This window comes from Danio aesculapii, chromosome 17 (genome assembly GCF_903798145.1).
Source record: "Danio aesculapii chromosome 17, fDanAes4.1, whole genome shotgun sequence".
NCBI lineage: Eukaryota > Metazoa > Chordata > Actinopteri > Cypriniformes > Danionidae > Danio > Danio aesculapii.
Window position 1 is genome coordinate 44,101,907 of NC_079451.1, and position 21,585 is coordinate 44,123,491.

General features: G+C 37.7%; 1 protein-coding gene across 1 annotated transcript in view; it reads right to left on the bottom strand.

Moving 5' to 3' along the window:
* The window catches only part of akap6 (A kinase (PRKA) anchor protein 6), a 324,063-nt gene that overhangs the window by 285,726 nt on the left and 16,752 nt on the right, over nt 1-21,585 (bottom strand). The window contains 1 exon segment of the mRNA XM_056476530.1: nt 6,443-6,822. Within this exon segment, the coding sequence (XP_056332505.1) occupies nt 6,443-6,778 (336 nt within the window). The 5' untranslated portion in view covers nt 6,779-6,822.

Here is a 21,585-nt window from a genome sequence, read left to right on the forward strand (position 1 = left end):
CTTTGTTTCCAGTGAAGACTTAGAGAAACTTGTTCATGCTTTTATCAGCAGCAGGGTGGATTACTGCAACAGCCTCCCCACTGGCCTTCCCAAAAAGACAGTCAGACAGTTGCAGCTCATCCAGAACGCTGCGGCCAGAATTATGACCAGAACCAGGAAATCAGAGCACATCACACCTGTCCTCAGGTCTTTACACTGGCTCCCAGTTACATTCAGAATAGATTTTAAAGTATTATTACTGGTCTATAAATCACTAAACGGCCTAGGACCTCAATACATTATAGATATGCTCACTGAATACAAACCTAACAGATCACTCAGATCTTTAGGATCAAATAGATTAGAAATCCCAAGAGTTCAGTCAAAGCAGGGTGAATCGGCTTTCAGCTACTACGCCCCTCGCTGCTGGAATCAGCTTCCAGAAATGATCAGATGAGCTCCAACATTAGGCACATTCAAATCAAGACTGAAAACACATCTGTTTAGCTGTGCCTTTACTGAATGAGCACTGTGCTACGTCCGACAGATCGAACTACTATGTTTTTCTCTTCTTTTTAATTCTTTTATAACACATTTTATCAGCTTTATTTTATTTATTTTATTTTTATTCTTACCATTTTTATGTTTGTTTTTATTTCTCTTATACTTGTTTCTTTTATTCCTGTTTATGTAAAGCACTTTGAATTGCCACTGTGTATGAAATGTGCTATATAAATAAACTTGCCTTGCCTTGCCTTGCCTAAAATGAAAGACGTTTTTCCCTTAAAACAAGCTAAATAATCTGCCAATGGGGTAAGCAAAATAATCTTGTTTTTCGTTTTGACGTAAGATTATTTTGCTTAACCCATTGGCAGATTATTTTACAGACACGTGCGCACACACACATGCACACACTCACACAGACACAAAACACACACATTCACACAGACTCACACTCACTTCTCCTAAAAGCCTCCGCCATGATTTATTAAGAGGAACGGCAGCAGCTTCTCAGGCTGGCTGTAAAATGCTGTGACACCAGAGACTGCAGTGTGTTATTTAACAACAAGAGCAGCAGACAAATGGACGAACGCAGTGTTGGAGGAAAAGAGGAAACCAGCAGGTCACATTCCTGACGTTCGGTTAAAGCAGAGATTCCCGTAACACATCAATAATGTACAGACGATGACGCAGACGGTTTCCCTTTCACTTATTCAAAGCTAAAGTCTGTTGCTTTTTCAGGTTAAATGACTCTCTCTGGGTTTTTGAAAGCATTGCTCTGTTTCTGTGAATGCCTGTCATGATGATGTGAGCAGATATGATGAAGCAGATCTACTGACTGTCTCATGAAAGAGGCTGAATGTCTGATTAAAGCAACACTGCACTTCTTTTTTTGGAAAATATGCTCATTTTACAACAGTTTAAGCATTTCTGAATCTATTCAGCTGTTCTCTGGGTCTTGCGGGAGCACTTTTAGCTAAGTTTAGCTTAGCATAAATCATTGAATTGGATTGGACCATTAGCATATGGCTCAAAGAATTCAAAAAAAAGTTTTGAAACTCCCTTGGTTGTGTACTAAGACTGCTGGAAAATTAAAAGTTGCTATTTTTTATATCAATATGGCTCATACAGTACCTGTCAATCCTCCTGTTTTCCTGGGATTATCTCTTATTTTTATTCTTTCTATGAAGGGCGGCAATAAACATTATCAAGGAGCTGACCCTCACTTTACGCAGAACCACCAGCGTATGCCCCTTGCTCTTAAATGTGAAGGGCTGTTTAAGAGAATTACGGTTTTACTTTCAGTCAAATACTGACATTTATTCGTCAGGTATAGCAACTAAAATTCAACATGTGACAGACGCCATAGTGGCAACATCCACACAAAGTCAAGCTGTAACATCATTAGACGTTAATATTTGGTTGATTTTAGGTTGGACATTGACGTACGAAAAATACAACGTCCCCACGATGTTGGGGTACTCTCATTCTGGCAAAATGTTCATTCATTTTCCTTCGGCTTGATCCCTTTATTCATCAGGGGTCGCCACAGCGGAATGAACCGCCAACTATTGCAGCATATGTTTTACACAGTGGATGCCCTTCCAGCTGCAACCCAGTACTGGGAAGTATCTATACACTCTCATTCACACACAAACACTACGGCCAATTTAGTTTATTCACCTATCCAGTCAATTCACCTACAGTGCATGTCTTTAGACTGTGGGGGAAACCGGAGCACCTGGACTCCACATAGAAATGCCAACTGGGCCAGCCGGGACTTGAACCAGCGACCTTCTTGCTGTGAGGTGAAAGAGCCACCGTGTCGCCTCTGGCATAACAATCAAGAAAATTTGCTGCTGTATCATGGCTGCAGCAGGTGCAATATCGATCAAGAAAATATCAACTTGGCAAGTGTACCAAAGAGGAGTGTACTGTTCCCAGATTTAAACTTAATTTGGCCAATCTTCTTTTTCTTATAAAGCCACAAGTCTGTGAAACACACCTCCAACTGAATTGATTATGTACATGTACAAATTTCCAGATGTTTTCAAGCCTGTCCAGAAAGAGGCTCCTATCTATGTACATACACACTGATGAAATGTTTGTGTTTGATTGTTTGTGTGTAATTTGTGCGAGTGAGCCTGAATATTTTAAGTTGTTACATGCTTTAAACTGTAACTTTTCTTTTTTGAGTGTTTAAGATCTACCTGTCCAGGGACTGCAGGTAGAAAATAGCAAAATATTTTTTGCTAAAACCTGGCACAAAACACATGTCCTTTTTAAGGTCGATGTATTGTTGTGCATGTCCCTGTCACAGAAATATAAAAATATTCATTTATTTATTTTCATTCAGCTTAGTCCTTTTATTCATCAGCGGTCGCCACAGCGGAATGAACCGCCAACTATTCCGGCATATGTTTTACACAGCGGATGCCCTTCCAGCTGCAACCCAGTACTGGGAAGCACCTGTACACAGTCATTCACACTCATACACTACGGCCAATTTTGATCATCCAATTCACCTTTAGTGCATGTCTGGACTGTAGGGGAACCCGACATGGGGGGCGTGCAAAACCCACACAGAAATACCAACTGGCCCAGCCGGGACTCGAACCAGTGGCCTTCTTGCTGTGAAGCGACAGTGCTAACCACTGATCCATCGTGCCACTATCAAATAAATAAATAAAAATTAATATCCATCGTTCTTAGTATAAGATTTAACTACAGAAGAGTCACGCTTTAAATATAAAAATTATCAAAACCTTTGGTCATTTTTAATTTAATAATCTATGCTAAGCTAAACTAAGCTGAGCTAAAAGTGTTCTTGTCAGACCCGGAGACCGACTGAATGGATTAAAAAATGGTAAAGCCCAATTGTAGGGAAGTTTTAAAATGATAGAAAACAACCATAAAAAACCATAAAAAAAAACAAAGTGTTCCTTTAAGTGTTCTGAGTGGTTCTCATTAAACCTCTAGACCCAGAAGATGAAGTGAGAACACACCTGAAAAACAGGTGACTGAAACCTCATTCCTTCAAACTGTGTTATGTAATCGTGTCTCGATCCATATGAAAGCGGAGCAGGAAGATTTAGCTGCTCAGCTGTGAGAGAAATCCTGAAACTCTCACTGTAATCTTATCATCCCTGTATCAAACACTTGCTGATGTGGAGTACAGTTACAGTGTGTTAGAGCAGGCTTTTACTAAGTGGGATGTGTAGAATGAAGTGAAAGTAAACTAGAGCGTTTTAAATCAAAATAAAACATTTAAAACAAATTGAAAATATTGTATTTGTTTATCTGCATGTCATGACTATATTATCTAAACATGCAAATGAGTTGTTAATTTACAGAAATATTTCTATTGAATCTCAGGGTGTGCTTCAAAGTCATCATTCATTCATTTGCCTTCTGCTTAGTCCCTTATTTATCTGGGGTCACCACAGCGGAATGAACCGCCAACAATTCTAACATACTGTATGTTTTACACAGCGGATGCCCTTCCAGCCACAATCCAGTACTAGGTAACACCCACACACTCTCAGATTCACACACACATTCATACACTATGGCCAATTTAGTTAACCTAATTTACCTATAGCACATGTCTTTGGACTTTGAGGGAAACCGGAGAACCCGGAGGAAACCCACGTCAACACGGTGAGAACATGCAAACTCCACACACGAATGCCAACTGACCCAGCCGGGACTTGAACCAGCGATCTTCTTGCTGTGAGACGACAGCGCTACCCACTGCGCCACCGTGCCGCCCACAGAGAAGTTTTAATTATTTAATTATAATTTGTAAAAACAAACAAATAAATAAAAACATTCTAAGTATTGATCAAAAATAATAATGTTATCTTTCTGGTTTTGTCTTTCCAAAAGATGGTGATCAGAAATGCTTTATACAGCAAACAGAAAAGTTTTAAAAGTTGTGTTATTGTCAATTGTAGAGGGATTAATTTATGCACTAAATTAAAAAATGAGTTCGCATTTCTGTCAGGCATAAGATAATAGTTTACCTAAACATACAGTACAATGCATGTATTTATGGGAATCAATACATATTTACACATGCCTATCGATACAGCATCTACCGAAAACAATATCCATCAAGCTATGCTCTTAGTGGAAATCGAGACTGAGTTGAGTAGAGGAATCTGATAAGACCTCTGCTCCTCTCAATGATTGATCCACATTTGCTCCAGCTAATCTACAACTCACACATCCATTATGGCCATTCTGGGTTTATAGCGGTCCCTCAATCTCTACACACCAAAGATGAACTACAGGTACTGCACTGCTGTTAATGATCCCACTATGAAAGACTGGATTTTAGGCATATAGCATTTTGTCTTTCAAATACAGTATATACAGTTGAAGTCAGAAGTATTTGCCCCCAGAAGTATTGTATGTATATATATATACATACATACAAGTGTTTTGAAGAATAACTAGTAAAATATTACGTACTGTCATCATGGCAAAGATAAAAGAAATCTGTTATTTGAGTTGAGTTATTAAAACTAATATGTTTAGAATTGTGTTGAAAAAATCTTCTCTCCTTTAAACAGAAAATGGGGGGAAAATAAACAGGGGGGGGCTAATAATTCTGACTTCAACTGTATATATATATATAAACCACATCTTTTTACTTAGCTATTAATATTTTAAATACAATCAGTTCTTACAGGTGTTTGATGCTTCCTCAGTGTTAAACAAACTAGGTGTGAAAACACCCTTAACGAGTGATTCATTGAACATTTCATTTACAATAATTTAAAAAACAAGGCAATTGACTGGACGAATTGATCAAAAAATCATGGGAAAACAATAGGATCCTTTTTCATTTTATTCTAAACACGACTGATTACATTTCATCAATTTTTAAAAATAAAATATTGTATGTTAAATATTTTTTTTAATATTTTTAAAATAAAAAAAAATTGCTGTTTCCAGACATTGTTTAATTTAAGTTATGAGTTTAAGAGTTTTTTGGGTGATTTTTAACTACAACAAATGAAAGCATTCGTTACGCTGATCAGTTGTCATATTCTGAAAAACAGAAAGCTCCAAAACAACTTTTATCCTTTTTAAAAAGCAATATTACGAGATCTTTTTTAGATTAAAACAAATATAAACATTTTGCTCAAACCCATACCTAATAAATGAAGAAAAAGGTTTTCATGAGGTTACACTTAGCTGATGATTGATTATAAAGCTTGTTTGACATGCTGTCCCGAGAGAGAGCCCTGAGCTCATAAGATCCTCGAGCCCGGGGCTCCCTCCCGTTGCAAGGCGAGAGGGGAGTTTGAGCTCAGGTAGATCTCAAGAACTCCCCTGCTGTAGTAGCTAATGAACAGATAGTGATTGCTCTTAACAGATAACTACTTATTAGGAGCAAGTCTATGGTGCTGATTTTAATTAGTCAATTAACTTAAGTTGCATGTTTTTAAACGGTAGGAGGAGACCGGGGAACCCGCGGTAAACCCATGTGAGCACGGGGATAACGTGTAAACTCCACACAGAAAAGTTGGCTGGCTTGGTATGGACTAGAAACAGTGACGTTCTTGCTGAGCCAACAGTGCTAACCACTGGGCCACCATACCACCCATCTAGGAAAGGAGGAGGAGTAGGGGTGGAAAAACAAAGATGGCTGTGATCTGGAACTGGTATTTATAGTGGCCTAGGAATCGTTTGATTGGTGAATCATAAATTGAAAAATGCGGGACCAGCCGCAAGCAATCATAAGCATGTTATCCTCTCGAAATTAGTTTATAAATAAACTTCACTTATTTCAATTTCTATTTCAACACCAAACTTTTGAACAACACTTATAGAACTGCTATGTTGCCATGAACAAACCTAAATACAGCATCACACAAAAATACATCAGACGTCAATGCTACAACCAATGCTACAACTGACCAATCAGGATCGAGTATCAAAGCATTCTAACCTTGAGTTGCACCAGATGCACATCCACATGTCTATTGCTGCTGTCCTGCTGCACAGAGTGTGTGAGATCTCGGACCCTTTCCGTGGTGGTCCTCAGCCAGGTCTCGATCTCCGGCAGATGGAGAACCACCTTCCAGTCGGCCCCAGTGTGGAGAGGTGGAGGTTTCTGGAACCTGCGGTAGGGATCTTGTTTCTCGGTCGACCCATCAGCACTAACACTGGGTTCACACACATCTGGATCATCATGTTTATCGCGGCCCGGCTCCAGGGTTGGGGTCACTGCAGTTATCATAGGGGACGAAGCCTCACTGGCCATTGGTGATACGACAACGTTCATGGTGAAATACAATAGGATCCTGAGAATGGGGACGTTTGGTTTATCTGTTTAGAAAAAAGAAACAAAAAAATGAGAATGGGATTTAAAAACAAACAAACAAGGGTAACACTTTAGTTTAAGTAACAATTCACACATTGTAAAAAATGCTGGGTTCCACACGATCAATTTGTGTGTAAGGTGAATTGAAGCAGAGTTGAGAATCCAAACGCAGGTTTATTAAATGTATAGTCAGGCAAGCAACAGTCAACACAGAAAAAAACATGTATATGGGCAATCCAGAGTCGTAGTCAAATAAACAGGCAGATGGTCAAAGACGAGCAGCAGAAAGGAATAAACAAACAAAACAAAGCGAGGGTCTAAAACACTGCAGGACAAGGCAAGGGAAAACGCATAGTAATGTTCACTATACAGTTTACAAGACTCAGCAACTTCTGTGTGTTTGTGTGCTGACTTTATAATCCACGTTAATAGTTCATGAGTAGCTTCAGCTGTGTCTGTCTGCAATCATGGGGATCTAGGTCAGGTGTGTGAGTGGTGCATGACTGGACCCTGTAGTCCATTTAGTGAAGTTTAATATTTTAAACTAATTTCGAGAGGAGTACGTGCTCATGATTAACCCAGCTGGCTCATATTAGCTAATCACAACCCTCCAATCAAAGCATCATAAGTTCCTATATACATATCCTCTTTTCTCTTTGCAACTATCTTCGTCTTGAAGAAACACCCCCCCCCCCCCCCCCCCTCCCCTCCTTCCACCTTTATCCAGTATAGGTGGCCCAGTGACCAGCAGGAATTCCATCGGCTCTGGCTCCTTGCCATAGCATCCGGCATTTTGGGGTGGAGCTGGCACGCGTCCACAGGGGTTTTCCCAGGATCCCCCGGTTTTTCTCAAAGCCAAATAGGCTTTCAAGTCTGTTCTGCTAGACATCTCGCTCTAAGGGAGTTCATCTTGGCCTTAGCTGTGGGGGAGCCTTGAGATCGCCCTGAGCTCAATCTCCCCTCGCCCCGCAAAGGGAGGGAGCCCTGGACTCGAGGATATCTTGAGCTCAGGGCTCTCTCTCCCGGGACAGCATGCCAAACAAGCTTCGTAAGTCATGAGCTAAGTGTGAACTTATGAAATGGTGGATTTGTAATTCTATGCAATGTGAATGTTCTCTAGCAATCTATAATGGTTAGATCGTTGGTGATCGTGACATTGTGTTGGGGCAACATGAAGGAATTAATTTAACTTGTTAGTTTTTACAAATTAAAGTAAATGGAACATAAAGCAATTAAGATGTCCCCCAAAAAAACCCTCAAGAATTGTGTCGTTTCAGCTCATTTTAAATAAGTTGAGTTGAGTTGGTTTTATTGATCCCCGTAGGTAGATTCTTTTTGCAGCAAAGTTTGGCATTTGATACTAACAATTAAATCACACATATACATACCCACATATACACAAACAAAAGTACGTTATAAAATAATACAATTTATTCAGAACGTCAATAGATGATGGGACAAAGCTATTCCGGTAACGTTTTGTCTAACTAAAAAGCATCTGAAACCCATACCTGCCAACACTCCTGTCTTTCCCGGGAGTCTCCCGACCCATCTCCCATTTTGTTCTGTCTCCCGGAAAACTCCTGGAATTTCACCGGGAGAAAAAGAAAAAACAATGGAGAATTTTCGTAATTTCCAGGATGCCACTCTCTGCACGGCACCTACTCTTCCCACTCTTCCACCTCTGCCTCATCATCCATCCATTCCCCCGCCCCCTCCCCCGCCTCCCGGATTCAAATATGGCAGATATGCTGAAACCTTCAACCAGAAGGGAGTAGGATAAACTCCTCAGACAGAGGATGAGAGTTATACAGCTACTAATATTCTGCGCAATCCGTAAAAGCTGCCTGCTATACAGTGATTCAATACTCAGCTGTGATTCACCAATCAACCTGCTAGATCACCTAATTACTTGGCTCAGTCTATTCCTGCTTTTAAGTGACAGACTTCCAAACCATGCCACCAGAGCATGTAGTAGTGTAAGTACTTTGAACAAACAGCAAATGCTATATTTTGAGTGCACTAGGGCTGCATGATATTGGAAAAATCTGACATTGCGATATTTTGTTTTTCTGGGATATACATTGCAGTAGGGCAGCACTGTCACCTCACAGCAAGAAGGTTGCTAGCTCTAGTCCCGGCTGGGCCAGTTGGCATTTCTGTGTTCTCCCCGTGTTGGCGTGGTTATCCTCCCGGTTTCCCCCACAGAAAAATGTATATAGCCTACCATATGGAAAATAATACAACAAGTCACTGCCACAATGCTAACTGTAACTCACCACTAATGCAATTACAGCATTAGCAACTGTATCATGCACATGATTAATGAACGATGAGGTCATTTCTAAAATCATACGCAGCATCATTACATCAGCAGCTGAGGTCATTTCCACCCAGTGTGAATAAATCTGTGACTCTAAGGGAAGATTATTCTGAACCAGAACAATAGCAAGTCATTATCAGCCGGCATTACTGAATATCTAGGCCACTGCAACAGGAAAAAAAACAACAGCGATTGGAAATCAATATCCTGAACAATGCATTTTGTGTGTCTGACTAATCTGCTGTTTCAGCACGGAGCGATGCCAACCCACCAACAAATGCGATGAATAATTCAGCTAATATGACTTCCTGGCATTTACAGCTCATCTGCATGCACTATTTGTTAAAGCGCGTATGAAGCTGTCCAAAGCGATTCATTAGTTGGTATTCAACATGAAAGGGCAGCGAGAATCATTTTCAGATGTGTTTGCAAACAGCATGACTTACAATGACACACGTCTGCATCAGGGGAATGCACAAACAACAGGGTTTTACAGCTGATTAGCATATTGCGCAGATGCATAATTTAGGCAAAATATGACAGACGGGGAAGCTCTTGCGTTGATCTGTGACAAATCTCATTGCAAACAATGTGTTCGGTTCATCCTCTGTGTGTTTTCTTGTTTAGCGGTTAACGGGTTTTGCATGAAAACCAACATGTGTTTCATTGGCTTGCTAGGTGCGAAGGGTTTCAGATGACTTTGAAATGACACTTGTGCAGCACAGCTTGCATCACACTCATTTCATCAACTAGAAAGGGAATGCATGATGATGATGATACAGAGCAGTCTCCAGCACTTTAAAGAAGCGCTTGGTTCATGTGGTCCCAACACAAATTGATTAAGTTAACTTAATTGTTTTTACAAATTAAAATGGATTTAACATAAGACAATTAAGTTGTTCACACAAAAAACTCAAGAGTTGTGTTGATTCAGCTTATTTTAATTAGTTTGAACAAGCAGCAAAGGTTTTTGAGAGAGTACATGGTTTCCGCTACATTCATTCTTCCATGGCGGGGCGCCACGCCAAAATTTATCCCGCCACAGCTACATTACATTTTTCATTCAAAATGTACCAAAATGTATTAAAAGGTAAGAGAATTATGCAACCCAGGCTCATTCTGAAAACGTAGTCCCGTGGACGTTTCTGGAGACAGCGAAATACTTCCCGGGAAGTACGTATTTTTGCAGTTTTTGTTTTCGCGAATCCACAAGAGGCCCTTGTGTGTGATTTTTCGCTTCTCAAATGTCTCTCGCGAGTGCCGTTCGCGTCTGCGCTGTTCTCGCGTAAACCACCAGAGACCGATGTTGAACAGCCGTCTATCCGACTGGCTGAATGATTGACTGGGCGACCGGCCAACCCACTCTCCTCCTTCCCTGAACCCAACCAATTTTACCGATTGACCCGCCCGCCCGCTTACTTCCCTAAACCCAACCAACAATTTACAAAAGCCGTCCAGAAAAAGAAAAGCCCTCGTCTGGTTTTTTACCACGTTTTCAGATTTTACCACATTTTCACCCTGTTATGAACTTGTTCACTTTATTTCTTGGATTCTGTTTTTGTCTTACTTGATTTCTGGAACCGCTCTTCCCCGGACTCGAACCCGGTCATACTGCCCCGTAGCAATCGCTTAAAAAATTAAATACAGCCATACGTACCACTGGCTACATAATTTGCAGTCTCCAGAAATGTCCACGGGACTACGTTTTCAGAATGAGCCTGGGTTGGAATTATAACAGCGCAAACTTTTCTGTAACCGAAGTAGTGCTGTGCATTATTTGTTTACCCCTTTAAGGTTACGTGCTGACTGACTGACTGACTGACTGACAGGTGCGTGATGTGTGAGGCCAGCTAACACGACATATAGCCGTATCACTTTACTTCAGGATGCATTAATGCCACTCTGTAGGTCTATTGGAGACATTCATAAATATTCCTAGCAAATCAAATAAATGTTGGAGACATACTCGTTACATAAACGCACTAAAAATCGCACTTCAGCGGTGTTTATTGGAAAAGCGCACAAGAAGATCAGCGATTGAGCAGCGGATATTTGAGGGGGCGTGCAAGAAGTTTTGTGCACGAGCAGAGGAAATCAGCGTGCAAGCAAAGAGATTCACATGCTCGTAGGCTATTACATAAATGCGATCTTGACTTGTAATACTGCGCTCACGAAATTTGTCATTTAAATAACGCCACAGGTAATTGGTAGATCTGTGTAAAAAGGCCTGCCGCCACAGCTGGAAAAAATCCTAGAGGAAACACTGGAGTAGCTGGCAGCTAGCTCTCTGCAACTCTCACATGGTCGCCCACTGAAGCTAACCAGGGCTGCACCTGGATGGGAGACCACATGAGAAAGCTAGGTTGCTGCTGAAAGTGGTGTTAGTGAGAGCAGCGGGTCCTAATGCCCCAGAATAGTAAAGGGGACTCTATACTGATCAGCGATCACCCTTTATCGAATGAGACATTAAACCGAGGTCATGACTCTCTGTGGTCATTAAAAATCCCAGGATGTCCTTTGAAAAAGAGTAGGGACTTAACCCCGGCATCCTGGTCAAATTTGCCCACTGGCCTCTGTCCATCATGGTCCCCTAACCATCCACATATCATAAATTGGCTTTATCATTCTGTCTCCTATTTTATGACTTTATAGAAATGTATAATATTTTATAATATTTTATAAAAAGAAAGTGTTGTTGACTAGAGTAGGGAAACTGTATTTCAGTATTTCCTATAATATTTTTTCTTCTTCTGAAGAAAGTCATTTATTTTACAATCAAAAAATGACGTTTGCTGTTTGTTTAAACTACTTTTTTAAAATGAGCTGAAACATCACAATTCTTGAGTTTTAGAGGACAACTTGATTGTTTTATGTTTAATTCACTTAAATTTGTAAAAAAACTAATAAGTTAAATTAATTCCTTCATGTTGTCACAACACAAAATTATTGTGTGGACAGCCAATTTGAATGTTATCACACGATTATCAGTGGTTATCAGCTGATAGATATGGGCCAGTAGGGGCCCTCTGCACCCACTGGTAGGCTCAGAAGGCTGTTATCATCCATCCACATGGTTAATCAGCTATAGATCATCTACAGCTGCAGCCGGAAGTTACAGAGAATTATTTATATTATTTATTGCATTTCCCATTAGTTGTATTTTATTAACATCTACCTGTACCCCAACCTTAAACTCAACCGTCACAGCACAGATCTGGATCTAGAGTCTTCTCTATTTGTATAGCTTATTAACCAAGTGGATGGATGATAATAGCCTTCTAAGCCCATCAGTAGGCGTGAAGGCCCCTACTGGCCCATATCTATCAGCTGATATCCAATGATAACGTCCATTAAATCGAATGATAACATTCGAATCGGGTGGTGTGGAACCCAGCTTTGTTTACAGCAGTTTTTTACTTTTATAAAAACAATTTAAGGTCAATTTGGTCAGTTTGATTGGCTTCAGAACAAAGCCATTGTTAAATGACTTGCCTAATTATACTAACTTGCCTAGTTAACCTAAATAGCCTAGTTAATTCCCATTACCTTGAAATGTTTGACAGCCTGTTCTATAGCCTGAATTATTTAATAAGCTCAGAAAAAAAACATCTCTTATCTGTTTATTTTAATATGATCACGAATGATTTTTGTAAAAAAATAAATAAAAAAATAATAATAAATAGAAAGATAAATAACAACAAATATTGTTATCACGGTAACATTTTAGAATAATGTTCCATTAGCTAATGCTAGTTAATGTATTTACTAACATTAACTAAGTATGAATAACCTTGTCAAGCATTTGTTAATCATAGTTCAACATCAACTAATGCATTATTAAAATCCAAAGTTGGGCTTGTGAACATTAGTTAATATACTGTTAACACGAACTAACTAATATACAGTTAACACAAACTAACTTTCATGCACTCATTCATTTATTTTATTTTTGGTTTAGTCCCTTTATTCATCAGGGGTCGCCACAGCGGAATGAACCGCCAAATTATCCAGCATAAGTTTTGCGCAGCGGATGCCCTTTCAGCTGCAACCTAGTACTAGGAAACACCTATACACTCTAACATGCACACTCATATACTACAGCCAATTTAGTTTATTCAGTTAGCGCATGTCTTTGGACTGTGTGGGGAAACTGGAGCACCCAGAGGAAAGCCACGCAAACACGGGGAGAACATGCAAACTCCACACAGAAATGCCAACTGATCCAGCCGGCGCTCGAACCAGCAATCTTCTTGCTGTGAGGCGATCATGCTATCCACTGTGCCACTGTGTCATCTGAACTAACTTTATTAAACTTAAATAACATTAACTAACAGTAACACACATAAATAAATACCATAATAAATGTATTACTAATAGTTTGTTCATGTTAGTAAATACATTAACTAACATAAGCTAATGGACCATTATTTTAGTGTTACCATTATCACAATACTGTTAAAATATTGTTAAAAAATTGTAATAAAAATTATATTATTATTTTCAGTCATGCAGCCCTGCTAACAAGAGAGAGAGAGAGAGAGAGAGAGAGAGAGAGAGAGAGAGAGAGACTTGACTTTTAAAAACACTTTATATATATATATATATATATATATATATATATATATATGAATCTGGGATTGTATAAAAACATGAAACAAAATTATACATATAGTTCCAAACAACCATTAACATCTGTTGCACACACACTGATTTACTCCCCAAAAACTATTAAAATGATGGTAAAATGTGTTTTCTCCCTTAATTCTTGATGCTATTAAAACATTCAGTTTTGTGGCGGCCCGCGAGGCTTTTTATAAATATCAATAGAATACACTGCAGCCCGCTACACAAAAATGAACGTAATTCAATAAATAACCACCGGGTGTCGCTATCACATGCCTTCAATTAGGCAGCAGTTCCTGTTATGAAGTAAAACGAACCGAACAAACTGAAGGAAACAATTGATAATCACGCTTTGGTGAGCCATTGCACAACCAAGAAAAAGGAAAATCAACAGTGAGTGCAGGAAATTTCAGTCACGTTGGGGCAAAGAATATTTCTAAACAGAGGTCAGCGTAATATGAGTCTGTTTAATTTGCCAGGAATCAGTTGCAGTAATTAAGGAATTTAATATTAAAAGACATTATGAAACAAAACATCAGGCCTTCAGCCTTTACAATGGTGCTGAACGAGATCAAAAAGTAAAACAATTAGCAGCTGCCCTATCAGCTCAACAACAGCAGTTTTTTCGTGCTAATAAAGTGCAAGAAAATTCTACACTGTTATGAGGTACCTCAGCTAATCGCACAGCACAGGAAACCCTTCACTGAAGGAGAATTTATAAAGGAGCGTCTGATGAGTGTTGCAACTGTAAGATTTTAAAAACATAAGTCTTTCTAGAAGCACAGTTGGACGACGAATTAAAATAATTCCATAATACACACACACACATATATATATATATATATATATATATATATATATATATATATATATATATATATATATATATATATATATATATAGGATATATATAGGATACAGGACAACGTTTTTTTTTTTTTGCATCTGGCCCTCGGCCCAAAAAGTTTAGACACCCCTGTATTAACCCTTTTAAAAAGGTCATTACATTAGAAGATCTTTCATTGTTCATTTTATCTTTTAGTGAAAGCCATATTGCCATTTTCACCTGTCTGTTTAAGAAATTGAGTAGTACATGTTTTTGTTTTTTGTGTTTGTTATATTTAGGTCCATAAATAAAAAAAACATTGGCGTAAACACTTCTTCTAGTACTGTACACCATTCTTCTACTTTGGATAGTACAGGCGCAAGTCTCCCACATTTTAAAAATAGGTGAAACACAGTTTCAGTCAGCCCACAAAAAGGGCTTATCCAGAGAAGGCCATACAAAGAGAGAGAGACACACGCACACACACATCTAGATGATTATAATTGAATCATTGTAAATATACGGATTATTATTGTTTTTTATTACTGTTTATTCCTAAAATGTTGATTGTTAAATGTACAGTTTATTCTGAACTATTATTATTTTTACTGTTATAAATGAATAATATGAAAGATTTTATATATTGAATAATAATATGATTTATTGAATAATATGATATATTATTTACATTTTTTTAATTATTATATGTATATATCTTTTTTTTTTTTACTACTATTGTCAACTGCTTACTGTGTTTTTTATTATATATGTATGTTCTTTTATTTTTATGTAAACCAACTGCTTTGGCAATACATTTGTAACATTTGTCATGTCAATAAAGCAATTATTGAATTGAATTGAATTGAATTGAACTGTATTGAATTGAGAGAGAGAGAGAGAGAGAGAGAGAGAGACAACAACAGACTCAATTATTCACTTCCAATAAAAGCTCACTCTATTATTCAAAGGAAACCATCAAGCATAAAAACCAATCCCAAAGCAAACAGACGAAACCATAAATTGTTCTCATCTGATGTGCCCATGCAAATCATCTTTATCCACATCTGTCACTCTGTCTGCTTTGTTTTCAAGTGTCACTGCAAATCAACAATAAACAGCAGATGGAATAATACAAGGCAGAATGACCTTTCATGTGCTGCTGTTCATGAACTAAAAGCTGTAGTTAATTATACCAGGCACTCAATAAAGCAGCCATCGGTTCTGCTGACTTTCCAAAATCCTCTGAAATATGAAGCAGCCTCCATTTAAACATAAGGGTCAGACTTCTGCTTTTTAGTAAATACAATTTTCACACCACGATTTGAAGGTACAAAAGCTCACACTTTACGCTACAGTGAACATTTAAGTGTTGAGTTTATTATTGTTTTATTATTTATTATTATTTATAATCTATTAGCTCTACTGAACATGTAGTAAACAGTGACATTGCTCAGAGTTAGATATTTTTACTATGCTTATCATTACTCATTCATTCATTCATTTTCCTTCAGCTTAGTCTCTTTTTCACACTGTGAAACCCAACAGTCAACTTTATCAAATAAAATGAGTGTAGTTAACTCAAAATTTACTGAAAGTTAATTCTACTCATTTGAAAAGAGTTTTAAACTCAGTGTTGAAGGTAATAAGTTAATTAAATACCTCATTACTTCAACTCAAACGGAATAAGTTCACAGCCCTCATCTAGATTAGTTAAACTCAAATGGTTTGTAGCAATCAGTTTCCTCAAACGGTTTGAGTTGCCTTAACTTATTTGGTTTTACAGTACTCAGCTGTTTTGAGTTCTCTTTAATTACTGGATTTTACTGTGCTCAAATTGCTTTGTTTACTAAAATGGATTAAGTTAACAGTACTCATTGGGATTAGTTTTTGAACTTAAATGGTTTGTTGCAATCGGTTTCCTCAAATGGTTTGAGTTACCTTAACTTTTGGGGTTTTACAGTACAGAGATCGCCACAGCAGAATGAACCACCAACTATTCCGGCATACTATATGTTTTACACAGCGGATGCCCTTCCAGCTGCAACCCAGTACTGAGAAACACCCATACACACTCATACACTACTGTCAATTTAGTTTTTTTAATTCTCCTATAGCGCATGTCTTTGGACTGTGGGGAAAACCGGAGCATCCGGAGGAAACCCACAGCAACATGGGGTGCAGGGGCGGACTTAACCAATAAGCGAGGTAAGAGGTCACTTAGGGCCCCAGAAAATCATTTTAATTGAAGTAAAAATACTTATAAAGTTCATTTGATTCAACTTAAAATTTGTATTTTATTAGTTTTATTGTATTCTTTACTCCAGCTGCAACTCATTACTGGGAAACATCCACACACACTCATTCACACACATACACTACGGACACTTTTTATCCTACGCAATTCACCTAAACTGCATGTCTTTGGACTGTGGGGGAAAGCGGAGCACCCGGAGGAAACCATACTTGTTTTTCCTACTTTGGAAGTCAATGTTTACAGGTTTCTAACATGTTTTAAAACATCTTCTACCCTTAGTTAATGGGTTATTAATAATATGAATTGTAAATTCAAATAAAGTGTGACCGAGAATATATTTTGAAAAATTGCTGGAAACCTGTAACCATTGACTTCCATGATATTTGTTTTTTCTTCCATGGAAGTCAATGGTTACAGGTTTTTTACATATTTTAAAATGTCTTTTAGCCTTAGTTAATGGGTTGTTAATAATGTGAATTGTACATTAAAACAAAGTGTGACCGAGAACATATTTTGAAAATTGCCGGAAACCTGTAACCATTGAATTTTATGATATTTGTTTTTCCTACTATGGAAGTCAATGGTTACAGGTTTCATTTATTCATTCATTCATTTTCTCTTCGGCTTAGTCCCTTTATTAATCCGGGGTCGCCACAGTGGAATTAACCGCCGTTACAGGTTTCTAACATGTTTTAAAACATTGTGTAGCCTTAGTTAATGGGTTGTTAATAATGTAAATTGTACATTAAAACAAAGTGTGACCGAGAACATATTTTGAAAATTGCCGAAAACCTGTAACCATTGAATTTCATGATATTTGTTTTTCCTACTATGGAAGTCAATGGTTACAGGTTTCATTTATTTATACATTCATTTATTCATTCATTCATTCATTTTCCCTTCGGCTTAGTCCCTTTATTAATCCGGGGTCTCCACAGTGGAATTAACCGCCGTTACAGGCTTCTAACATGTTTTAAAACATTGTCTAGCCTTAGTTAAAGGGTTGTCATTAGCGTGAATTGTACATTAAAATAAAGTGTGATCAAGAATATATTTTGAAAATTGCTGAAAACCATTGACTTTCATAATTTTTTTTCCTATTATGGAAGTCAATGGTTACAGGTTTCTAACATATTTTAAAACATCTTCTATCCTTAGTTAATGGATTGTTAATAATGTGAATTGTACATTAAAATAAAGTGTGACCAAAAACTATTTTGAAAATTGCTTGAAACATGTAACCATTGACTTCTATATTTGTTTTTCCTACTACGGAAGTCAATGGTTAAAGGTTTTAACATATTTTAAAACATCTTATAGCCTTAGTTAACGGGTTGCTAATAATGTGAGTTGTACATTAAAATAAAGTGCTATAAGATTAACCGACAGTAACACAAAACATTGCAGCAATAACAGAGCAAATGTCAGAAGGTGACTGTGCATATTCTCAGCACAGCCTATACGCAGAGAGCTCTGTATTTAGCATCAGAATGAGGTTCAGGGTCAGAACTGTCTATGAATACCGCTGTGATGGCATCTCTCTGTATATTTCATGCTGGTTTGAATAAACGAGTGAACCAGAATCAATAGTGCAGTACTGGAAGTGAGTGATGGCGGCGAGTTCAGTCTCTCAGAGTGCTGCTCTGGTAATCCCATAACACCCACATTAAACCCTCTAACTGCATTTAAAACCTATTTCCAGTCAGGCTGTGATTCAGTATGACTGGCATCGTCTGAGTTATAGAGGGGCCGCTTTCACGCGACACCCTATGAAAAGTAAGACTCGTGACAGAACTACCCCAGAGACTGTTTATTTTCTCTCTTAAACAGAAATTGGGGGGGGGGGGGGGATTATACAGGGGAGCTAATAATTCAGGAGGGCTAATAATTCTGACTTCAATTGTATGTGTAACTTTTTTTAAGTGATGCACAAGTGTTAAAGCATAACCGAAACTCCATCATGTCTTATGAGCATTGCAAAGAGAAACCTGCGATCGATAAGCTTTCCTCAGGGCAGATTGGTCCCATTAGAAATCAGTGAAGATATCTATATTGCGTGCTTGCAGAGCAGACAGTGTTGATGATTATAATGAGAGCAATGGAGTCTCTTTACAAGGTCAAAGAGGAGAAATGTATACACTGGGACATCTGCTTATTATACACACAACCTAAAGCTTGAATCCAGACAGCAGAAGTGTGAGACTCTCTGCAGGTAACATTCCTGTCTCTGGGGCTCTGTCCCAAATCCACTGAATTATTAATTGTATCCACAAGCAGATATGTTGCAGACATTTCCCTCTTCTTCTCAAGTGTTCCTCTCACCTTCAAGAAATGGAGCAAAACTACACTGTAAAAGTCAATATAAGCTACATACAGTAAAATAATTAAGCACAATTGTCGCAACATTTTTGGTCTTTAGTAGTATGTGTAAATTTACAGTAACTGATCAAATAATGTTCATATAAATCAGCTGTAATAAGATCTGCTTTGTATCTTTATAGTAAAACAATAAAAAACACGTGGTAATGATGAGGAAGCCACATTCAAAAGTTTATCACATGTAGATTATATAAAACACCATCACGGTGAGGTGGTGAAAACAACAGAAGCAATCAACATTCATTTAGTTTTAAACTATGATAAACATTGTGACTATATATGATAACATGATATAATGATGATATAACTGAATTACAATTTAATTTAGGGGTGTTCATAAGACTATCACGACACGACATTAATTTGAAGGTGAATTTATGCATGACTGTTATCAAGTGTCATTTACTCAGGTATGTCATTTTGAATGTAAAGATGACATTGTTTGAAATGGCTTTGTTACACTCTATAAAGGTACAAATGCTTTCACTGGGGTGGTACCTGACACTTTTGTACCTTACATGTGCACATTGGTACCTTAAAATACAATTTCGTAATTTTAGGATATACTTTTGTGCTTTTAAGGTAATATGAGGTACACATTTGTACGTTTCAGGCATTATTATGTACCTTTAAGTACACCTTTTTAAAAGATACCACCCCAGTGACAGGTTACCTGAGTGCATGATGACTTAATATAAAGACATCATAATCTGTCAATGTCATGGTGTGTCATTATTATCAACTTGTCATGAATCTGTCATAAACATGACTGCCATAATTGTGTAATATTTTTCTGACAACTTTTGACCACCAGCTGACCACGTCAATTTTATTTAAACTAAAGACCATGAAATGTGTCTCTTTGTCACAAGGAATTCTGGGTTTTATACTGTAAATGACACATTTTCCTTCAAAATACTGGACTATTGCAACTCTCTGCTAGCCGGGCTACCAGCTAGTTCTATCAATCCTCTTCAGCTGCTTCAGAACGCAGCAGCACGAGTGGTCTTTGATGAACCCAAAAGAGCACATGTCACTCCGCTACTCACCCGTTTGCACTGGCTGCCAGTTGCTGCCCGCATCAAATTCAAAGCTCTGATGTTTGCTTACAAAGTGACCTCTGACTTTGCTCCTTCGTATCTGCTCTCACTTCTGCAGATATATGTGCCCTCCAGAAACTTGCGTTCTGTGAATGAACGTCGCCTCGTTGTTCCATCCCAAAGAGGGAAGAAATCACTTTCCCGAACTCTCACATTCAATCTGCCCAGTTGGTGGAATGAACTCCCTAACTACATCAGAACAGCGGAGTCACTTGCTGTCTTCAAGAAACGACTAAAACGCAACTGTTTAGTCTCCACTTTCCCTCCTAATCTGCAACTGCCTCTCTGGCTATACCACTAACTGTGCCCTCTCTCTCTCTCAAAAAAAAAAAAATAATAATTTTTACTATTGCTTTGCTTCTTAGACTTTACACACCTGAAACTTGTCTATAGCACTTGTTCACTGCTGCTCTTATAGTTGTGTAAATTGCTTCCTTGTCCTCATTTGTAAGTCGCTTTGGATAAAAGCGTCTGCTAAATGACTAAATGTAAATGTACTGTAAATGTAAATACTGTACATTTAACTGCATTCTATTGGAAAATTGTAGGATTGCTATAAAGCAGCTGCTTCACAATATTAAACCTGAAAAAACTGTGCCAGTGTCACAATTTTAACTCCAAACTGATCTAAATAATGTGTTGTATGTTACAGTCATTAAACTACACTGTAAGTAAATATCTAACTGCCTTAAATTGTTTAGTTAAATCAAATGACATGTTCTACTCATCTTAAATTACATTAGTCAAACTGACTAAAAATATTAAGTTAAACCTCGTATAACAACAAATAAATTGTTAAAACTAGATTAACTTATTAAACTAAGTTACGGTAACATAAAAACATTTGTTGTCATTTCTGTTGTATTATTTTAACAGTGTAATAACCTGTAAACCTTTAAAGAAGGATCTAAGAATATAAACATATTGTATACAGTGTTTATACATACAGATTATTATACTATTACTATACTACATACACACACACACACACACACACACACACACACACACACACACACACATACATACATTCATATATATATATATATATATATATATATATATATATATATGTGTGTGTGTGTGTGTGTGTGTGTGTGTGTGTGCGTGCGTGCGTGCGTGCGTGCATGTGTGTGCGTGTATGTATGTATTACATTAAAACGTATTTAATTAAAAATGTACATTTAAATGTATTTATTTAGCAGACACTTTTAATCTAAGCAACTTACAAATGAGTATAAAATAAGCCCTATAAAAAGAGCA